The sequence below is a fragment of the Tripterygium wilfordii genome, chromosome 1, assembly GCF_013401445.1.
Source record: "Tripterygium wilfordii isolate XIE 37 chromosome 1, ASM1340144v1, whole genome shotgun sequence".
Taxonomy (NCBI): domain Eukaryota; kingdom Viridiplantae; phylum Streptophyta; class Magnoliopsida; order Celastrales; family Celastraceae; genus Tripterygium; species Tripterygium wilfordii.
The window spans coordinates 7,640,010-7,649,471 of NC_052232.1; the positions used below are offsets into that span (position 1 = coordinate 7,640,010).

Consider the following 9,462-nt stretch of genomic DNA (forward strand, 5'->3'; position numbering starts at 1 on the left):
AACTAGTGGCCTAGGTGTACTTAAAAGCGAATTTGAACATATGATTTTCAAATTTACCTTAAAAATATGATTTCCAAATTTACCAATTTCCAAAATTATGCTAGTGGAGAAAAATGTTTAACAATTTTTTATCTTCATATTTATTGAGAATAAATATACAATTATTTAAAAAATTATATGATAATAGAATGACACTCTACAAAGTTGATAAATTAGCTATTAAGAATCTTTTATTTTAAACTATTGGTATATAATTAATTAAATTTTAAAATAATATATTTAATATAATATAATTTGTAAATAATTTCATAAATTAAATTATATACACAAGTAATAACAAAAGAAGAGCAAATTAATATTTTTATACTATAATCGCTATAACATAGACTCTTATATAATTTTTGTTGAATAAATATATTGTAAAATATAGAAAAGTGGTATTTGAGTAGGTAAAATAAATAATGGACTAATGCGAATGTCCTAAAGGTTAAAAAGTAATTTTCTTCTAAAACTCTCTCAACTTTTCTCCAAAACTTCCTTCACGTTATTAGATTGGAGGAGGTGGACTTCTTCTCCACCTATCTCCTTTGTTTCCTTTCTTTTTTGTGAGGCAACCTCAGTATGATTGTCGAATAATTTGAGTTCTCCCTTTCTTGAATTGTGCAGCTGTCCAGATTTGCTCTTCTGTATCTCCTCCATTTTCTTGCTTCTTTCCTCTCAGTTCCCCTTGTCTTTTTTACTCTCTGTTACTCTCTTTTTCTTGCTCTCCTCTTTCACATCCGATTTCTCTTTTAATCTCTACTTGTGCGGCGGCTCCTATTGCTTTTGATGAGGACTATTTGCATCCCTTAATTAACTAAATACACTCAATTCTAAATAAACCACAACTAAAAATATAATATTTATTATTACACCCCAATTTCAATTTTTTACAAATTTAACAATCTGCACCCCAAAATTTCAACCATTGGATTTTCCTAACAGTTGAGATTAAAGAAAATAAAATAAAATAAAATTAGACAAAATATCTTACAGTCTCTCACAGGCCCTTTATCAAACAGATAAAGAGCAACATCTCCATTGGAGTATATCGAAGTGGAAAATACGTGAAGCTCTGTGTAGCACTTAAAATGTGTAATATCATATTGGACTTTGAAGCAATCAAGAGGTCTATGTCTGGCATAGTCATCCAATACTCAATCGGTGCTCCTCTATCTAATGCAAAGAAGTTCAGTGAATTGTAAACACGAGTCCACTGGTCATTACGGCCAAATATTACAACATACTGTGTCTTGAATATGTGCAACTCTTCTATTAAATTATATCGAATAGTTGCCCATGCATCTTCGTGAATACCAAGACAAACAACTATCACCCGAAAGCCACAATTTCTATCAGGTTTTACGTTTTGTACATGCATAATGTAAGGATGAAGTACAGGTGGAAACTGACGAACATAGGCATGTACAGAGTAGTTGTAAGTAGAGGAGCAACTATGTCTCGATGGTTTCTGAAACTGTAAAATATCTGGCTCAACAAAAGACTAATTACTAAATTAATACAGAATTACAATAACCAAAATAATATATGTCCATAATTTTAATGTCCATAAGTGTCCATAATCTAGGTGACATGAGGAGAAATATGGGGAACCATTTTGTATTAAATGATCCTCATACTTCTTCTCATGCCACCTAGATTATGGATACTTATGTACATCAAAATTATGGACATATAGTACTTTCGTTAAAATAAAACATGTAAACAAATCAACTCTAAGCTCTACCAAACGGAGCCTTTTACAAAAGTCTTGTGCCTGTTTGGTAAAACGGGCCGCGAAGCGGGCCCGCTCTCGCGACCCGCTTTACCAAACACCCCCTTACCGCTGAGCGATACCGCCCGCAAAACGGTGGGGTACCGCTCTGCCATAAAAAGCTCTCATTGGGAGCTTTTTCTGGGCGGTGGGGAGCTGTTAATTTTTTTTTGTATTTTTTAATGTGGGACCCACGTGGATCCCACATGTTTTAGGTATTTTTTAATTTTCATGTGGGACCCATGTGAATCCCACATGCTTAAAGGTTAACTTTTTCAATTTTTATTTAAAAACTATGGGACCCACCTGTTTTAAATATTTAAATAATATTTATATAAATTAAATTAAATCCTTCCTAAACTACAACATGTACTATGATTATTGTATTTAATTTTTAATAAATATTGTATTAAATTAATAAATGAATTATTAATTCTTATAATAATTTAAATTTATCCATTTATAATTATATATATTAAATTGTATTTATTCATTAATATATTTATATAATTCATATTATATTACAATTTAAATATTAAATTAAAGTAATTATAATTTTTAGCCAACAAATTATATTTATAAATTAATAATAATACAAATACATATATTTTACACAACCTAACCGCTAACAGCTTATTTAAAAGCTTTAAGCTCAGCTTTTTTTTCACAGCTTAACAGTTAGCGTTGAAAATCAACACAACCGCTCTACCAAACGGAGCCGATTCGTCGAGCATCCACAGATCCTCCAATGACTTGCTGTAGCTGTCGTAAGTCTCAAGTGTCGGGGACTCGAGTTGGTCCAGACCTAGTAGCAACGACTCAAGGCTAGACATTTTCTCTTCGAGTGATGGCGATAACGGCTGTGGTTGTGGTGGAAGTGTTTGATAAAATGTCTGACTAGACTCCACGGCAGGTTCGAGACAACGCTGTTTAGCGGGTGGAGCGGCAGCATGAGATTGAGGCCATGGATGGGAGAAATTGAGCTTGGCCTTGTCTCCCCGGATGCGAATCGCTGCTTCATCGTGGCTCGGGCAGCTTCTTCTGCTGTGCTGGACGTGCCTAGCCAGATTCGGGCACCTTTTTGCGGGTCTCTAATCTCCTCCGCCCATTTTCCCCACGGCCACTGCGGTATTCCTCTGTCAACGTTTTTGCAAGTTCTCTGCTTTTTGCTCTCCGTAGCCTCCACTAAGCTTGGCTTCTCCGTTTTCAATGCATATTCAAAACCATCTAGTGTTCGACGAAATTAACAAAACTTTCTACAAAAACCCATATATGAATTTGAACAAAAAACGAAGACCTAGATACAAAAGCTGTTACCTTTGTTGGATTTGATTGGTTTTGGGGTAACATGCTGACATTGGAATCGAAAACAAAATGACATGGTTGAACTTTGTAAACCCTCTCACCGGAGATGGAGCTTTATGCCGGAGAAGATGAATCTTATTTTCAGATTTTTTTAATTAGTAATTCTTTGATATTATTGTAAAATCATAAGTCAAAATGAAATGTGTCATCATGTAATTTTATTTTTTAAAGAAATTAGCCCACATATATGCCACATTAAAAATGAGAAAGACATACTCTTAATTTTTTAGGGTGCAAGCATCGACAGCATATCCTCGAAATGATCAGTTATTGAACGTATATTACAATTAGCAAAACAACCACGTTTTTATTTTGCTTTTGATTCATTTCATTTTCTGTTGTGCCGCCCGCTAATATCCCCAGTCCCAGAGCTAAAAGTTAAATATTTGCATAGATTACAAAGTTATTCTTTGTTTTGTTGTTGTGACCGAAGATATCTCAAGCCGCCTTTAACTTCTCTCTTTTTTTTCTTTTTTTTTTCTTTATAATTTTTGTTGCATATATCACCTGTAATCTCGTATAAATACCCTTATATGATCAAAAGATGCAGAGCTTAAAGTATAAAATCATTATTTAACTATGAAGTTGTTTTGTATTTCCCTTGTCTTTCTCATTCTTCTCTCAGTTTCATGCATAGAGAAAAAGGTTTCCTTTCAGTTTCTTATTCCTTTTTTAAAGGTTTTATGGAATGTTATATTACAATTGAGTTTTGTGATATTAGGTATACATAGTATATTTTGGTGAGCACAAAGGAGACAAAACGTTGCGCGAAATCAAAGAGACACATCACTCATATATATTTTCAGTGAAGGAGACAGAGGAAGAAGCAAGAGCTTGCCTTCTTTACAGTTACAAGCATAGCATCAATGGCTTTGCTGCATTCCTCACCCCAGATGAGGCTTCCAAGCTATCTGGTATGAAAAAAATTGCACAAGAGTGTTGAATTTCAATCCCTTTTTATCTCACTATAAGAACACGAAATATTGTTGTTATATAGAATTGAAAGAAGTGGTATCTGTGTTTGAAAGCCACCCAACAGAATATTCTTTACAGACTACAAGGTCATGGAAATTCTTAGGATTAGAAGACGAGGAAGTGTATAGTTCGAACCAACTTAGCATTGGAAAAGAAACGCTCAAAAGAGCTGAATACGGCAAGAATGTCATTGTTGGGGTCATAGATACTGGTAGGTATATTGTTTTTTTTTTCCTTCTGTATTTCATATTTTTCATCTTAATTCAATATTTTACTTGATTCATCTTGAACCTCCGTTTTAGCTCAGTAAAAATGCAACACCATGGCCTTTAACAAGTGTAGTTTTGATGATCAGGTATTTGGCCAGAATCAAAGAGTTTCAGTGATGAAGGAATGGATTCTGTTCCAGAATTTTGGAAGGAAAATAATTGCCAAACTGGAGATGATTTTGATTCCTCAAACTGTAACAGGTGATGCATTGCTTCTTATTTTCAAGGTTGCAATCTTTTCTGAAAAATCAGATTAGGACTACATATTAACTGCCTATGGCTATGATGAACTTTCAATTAGTTATTTTTAAAGTAGATAACAAGCAAACTGACATGAATTGTCTAACATTGAGTTGAGTCTTGTATTAAAGCCACCTGTTCATCATCTGAAATCTCCTAAACTCACAAATGCATGAAACACCCGAATATTATTATAGATATATGTCTATATATTAACTATATTTTGGGCATATTTTTTAGAAAAATTATTGGAGCCAAGTACTACCTTGAAAATTTTGAGAAAGAGTACGGCTCACTAAATACCTTAGAAGACAGTCGGTCACCACGTGATGTCAATGGTCATGGAACCCATACAGCTTCTATCGCTGCAGGCAAGAGTACTAAGGATGCAACCGACATAGGTGGATTTGCAATTGGTACTGCCTCTGGTGGAGCTCCAATGGCGCACTTGGCAATTTATAAAGTGTGTTGGACTACACCTAAAAAAGTAAAAGCCAATGAATATACTTGTTTTCCGGCTGATGTTTTAGCAGCATTCGACGAAGCCATTGCAGATGGTGTCCATGTCCTAAGCGTTTCAATGTCAGGGAAAACCCTAAAACGTTATGATGAAGACATTTTGGCTATTGGTTCACTTCATGCGGCGAAGAATGATATTGTGGTGGTGTCTTCTGCTGGGAACAAAGGCCCTATGAAGGGGACAGTAACAAACGTCACGCCTTGGGTTATCACTGTGGGTGCTAGCACTGTAGATCGATGGTTTTTTAGAAACCTTACCCTAGGAAATGGCATGCAAATCACGGTGAGAATCAATTTGGTCGATCTATAAAATGCATTGTTTTTATTTTCCATAGCAATAGAATTTGAGACTACAAAAGATATTCTTTAATTTTGAAGTGAAATTGCATGCATCAACCTTTACAGTCTTGGTGATTATGTCAAGCCTTTTGCACTGGGTTTTTTTTTGTTGTTGCTAATTATCATGTGCTACTTGATTTTCTCTCTTTTTTTGTCCGTTTTGTTTTCATCACCATGATTTCTGTTCTGTGATGAAATTTCAGGGGCAAAGTGTGACTCCACATGAGCTGGAAAATATGCACCCATTGGTACATGCAAAAGATGTTGAAAATAACACTGTTGCAAACAATGCAAAAGGGTAACTTTATAGGAATATTTTCTTCATCTAATAGTTAAGATTGGATTCAGAGTTTTCGTAGCTAAACACTACGAGTATGTAAACGAGAATGAAATTTTGGTTTCAATTTAATCAATTATTTTTAAAATATATTTACAGTAGCATTTACTATTTTTACTTTGGTTGTAGTCAATGCCTTGATGGTTCTCTTTCACATCAAAAGGTTAATAGAAAGATGGTGTTATGCATGAGTGGACTTGGACGAAGGACTGAAAAATGTGCAGAGGTGAAAAGAGCTGGTGGTGTTGGTTGTATCTTACAAAATGATGAAAGAATGGGTGAAGAAGTAGAAGTCGATGCTCATGTGCTTCCAGCAACTACGGTAACTAATTCTGATGCTTCGAAAGTTATATCATACATTGATTCTAACGAAAATCCCATGGCCGCTATTGGAGTTGCAAGGACAGTGTTCCGCAGCCGACCAGCACCATCAATAACTGGTTTCTCAGGCAGAGGCCCAAGTGTCATCGATCCTAATATCCTTAAGGTCCTTTTTTTTCCTCCCTTTGTGGACTAGCATAAGGCCAGCTAGCTATCCTTTTGAACTGCGATTGAACTCTACCTCTAACAATGTTTGGTTCTTTTCTACAGCCCGATATTGTCGCTCCAGGATTGAATATATTAGGAGCATGGAGTGACAAATCATCCCCTACAAAAGAACCGAATGATCACCGAAAGGTCGAATATAATATTCGTTCTGGGTGTTCCATGGCTGTCCCTCACGTGGCAGCCGTAGCTGCCCTTCTTAAATCAAGGCATCCTACTTGGAGTAGCGGGGCAATAAAATCTGCTATCATGACAACAGGTAAGCATGCCTTTTTCACAATTCTGACCTGAGAAATTATGCTTACCAATCATCCCCTAATCATTGTTTTACCGAGCAGCCTCCACGAGAGACGACACGGGTTCATTCTTAACCGATTATGATGGTCATCATGCAACTCCCTTTGCATTTGGTTCTGGTCAATTGAGACCAACAAAGGCTATCAATCCTGGTTTAGTGTATGATACTTCCTCTGAAGACTACCTTGCCTATTTTTGTAGCGGAGGACAGAAAAATATGGACGCAATGAGAAAAATTGACCCAACATTCAAGTGTCCAGCGATACCAACTCCATTATACAATTTCAATCATCCATCACTAGCTCTCCCCAATATAAAAGGCCCTGTAATAGTTAACAGAACTGTAACCAATGTGGGAAAACTAGACAGTATTTACATCTTCCACTGCAAACAACTGTTTGGATTCGATGTGGAAGCCATCCCCAATACTCTATCCTTCAACGATATTGATGAGAAGAAAAATTTTACCATTACAGTGACTCCAAAAAGGTTTGGGAAGTCTCCTAAAGGTTTTTATGCCTTTGGGTGGTACACTTGGACTGATAAACGTAATGACTTTGAGGTGAGAAGTCCCATGGTGATGTCTTCAGCTTAGTAGCTCACTATGCTCAGATGTTTTTTTTAAGTCATGGAGCTCTCCACCTCACCGGACCAGTTGCTGCTCATTATCCATGGGTCCGTTTGGGAGTGCTTTGTATTTTGATGCTGTGAGGCGAGGTGCTTTGAGGTAAAAAGTTGTGGTGCTGTGAGGTGAGTTCTGTTGATAAAAAGTGTTTGGCATGTCACAAAAAAAACTGTGGTGAGATATGGTGATGTGCAATTTAGCGTTAGGCATGAGTAAAATTGGGGTGAGGTGAGGTAAACTTAGGTGAATTTTATCTAATTTTGATTGAAACATCATTAATTATACATATTAATATAAAAATATTGTGACTGATTCTATTGAACTAATAACCCTATTAAAAAAATTTCAACGCTTAACTATAATTTGCTTAAATTATAATTTAAAGGCAATTTTTTATTTAATAAATAGCAAAAAACCCAACAAAATATCTTCACTTTCCGTGTTGCTCCTCAAGCCTTTCAATCTTCACTTGGGTTTTACACAGCCATGACTAAGGATTAGGCGGTGATTTACACAGCCTTTGAGCAGCCATGACAAAGATCTTCGCTTTGAGCAACCATGATTTTGTCGAGGCTCCAAATTTCATGATAGAACACAGTAGGTCTGCTAACAAAAATAGATCGACATTTCAAATACATAACGATGAGATTGTTTGTCAAAAACTGATGTGAGTTTTCGTCGGATTTTATGGAAGGAGGTGGAGAAGGCAGTTCACAGAAGAGAGAACCAATTAGATGAGGAAGGTGAAGATGATTGAACAAAGTTGGAATAATTGAAAAATATCAGGGCAAACTTGGAAGATGTCGCGATATTTGACGCCGATCTCCGAGCTCCGTGTTTTTTTTAAGTGAACCTTCGTTGTCTGAAACGACGGTGATGCCCGAAGTAGCTCAAGAGCGCTTCGAGTACGAACGAGAATTCGCAGCTTCCATTTTCGACGGAACGTGTAACCAAACGGGTAAACCATGGAAACGGACGGTTACAACTCAAAAATTCACGTTGAAACGGAGAAAAACGGACCCCCAAACAGGCCGAGATCTATTGCCTGTTCCACCCTTGAGAGTTTTATGGCGCAACTCTGATGTGTGCCACATCCACATCCATGCAGAGTCAGGAGTATGGAACGTGGGACGTGGGAGTAGTGCACTTCATGGTGCAGTGGCGAAATGGGAAGTAGTTTCCTGCAGTTATTGTTTCAGTTGTTTATGCAGTTATAATTCAGTTACTAGGGTAGTTATTGTACAGAGTTGGAAGTTCATTTTCATTTCAGTTAACTGCTTTGGTTGTATATATGTTAAGAAAGAAATGAATGAAAAGGGGTGGATATTTGCCCGAAACTTCTCTCTTTTCTTCTTCTTTTCCTCTCTATTTGCTATTCTTCTATAATCCAAAATTCTCCATAACAACTGGTATTGAAGCCGATTCAAGCATGGATACGCGCGGCAAGTCCAATGCTGAGTTCCGTAATGAGGTTAATGAAATACTAGCCAAGCACGAATCGAGCTTTGATCAAGTGAACTCTGCTCTTCAAGCAGTTTTAACTGAGCTTCAAGCCTTACGCACCTCACATACCACAAATACTCACCATCCCGAAATCAATCCATTCGCCCCGGAAGCATCCTCACACCCACATACCTCCCGAACCATCTACCAAAATGACCAACCCCACCAACACCTCAAACTATCCTTTCCAAAATTCAATGGAGATGACCCCACTGGCTGGATTTATAAGGCGGAGCAATATTTTGAATTCAAAGGAATTGCACAAGAACAACGAGTTTCCTTGGCTTCTTTTCATTTGGAAGGCATAGCCTTACAGTGGCATAGGTGGTTGACGAAATTTCGCGGACCACTCACTTGGGAGGAGCTCACGAAGGCGGCACTAATCCGGTTTGGGCCGACTGACTTTGAAGACCCTGCAGAGGCTCTAACCCGCTTGAAACAAACCACCACCGTGGTAGCTTATCAAGAAGCCTTTGAAAAACTCTCCCATCGTGTTGATGGATTACCCGAGAGTTTCCTGGTCGGATGTTTTATTGCGGGGCTACGGGATGACATTCGCATCGATGTGAAAATTAAGCAACCTCGTACCTTGGCTGAAGCAATTGGTGTAGCCCGATTAGTTGAAGAGCGAAAT

General features: G+C 37.1%; 1 protein-coding gene across 1 annotated transcript; it reads left to right on the forward strand.

Annotated features, from left to right (window-relative positions):
• Positions 1 to 2,763: 2,763 nt before the first annotated feature.
• LOC119996362 (subtilisin-like protease SBT5.6) lies at positions 2,764 to 8,040 on the forward strand. Its single transcript, XM_038842960.1, has 10 exons — positions 2,764 to 2,941; positions 3,804 to 3,856; positions 3,900 to 4,092; positions 4,176 to 4,364; positions 4,509 to 4,623; positions 4,903 to 5,464; positions 5,724 to 5,818; positions 5,987 to 6,344; positions 6,449 to 6,662; positions 6,742 to 8,040. Exons 1-10 carry the CDS (start codon positions 2,764 to 2,766, stop codon positions 7,293 to 7,295), a joined length of 2,511 nt encoding a protein of 836 aa, XP_038698888.1. The 3' UTR covers positions 7,296 to 8,040.
• Positions 8,041 to 9,462: the final 1,422 nt, after the last annotated feature.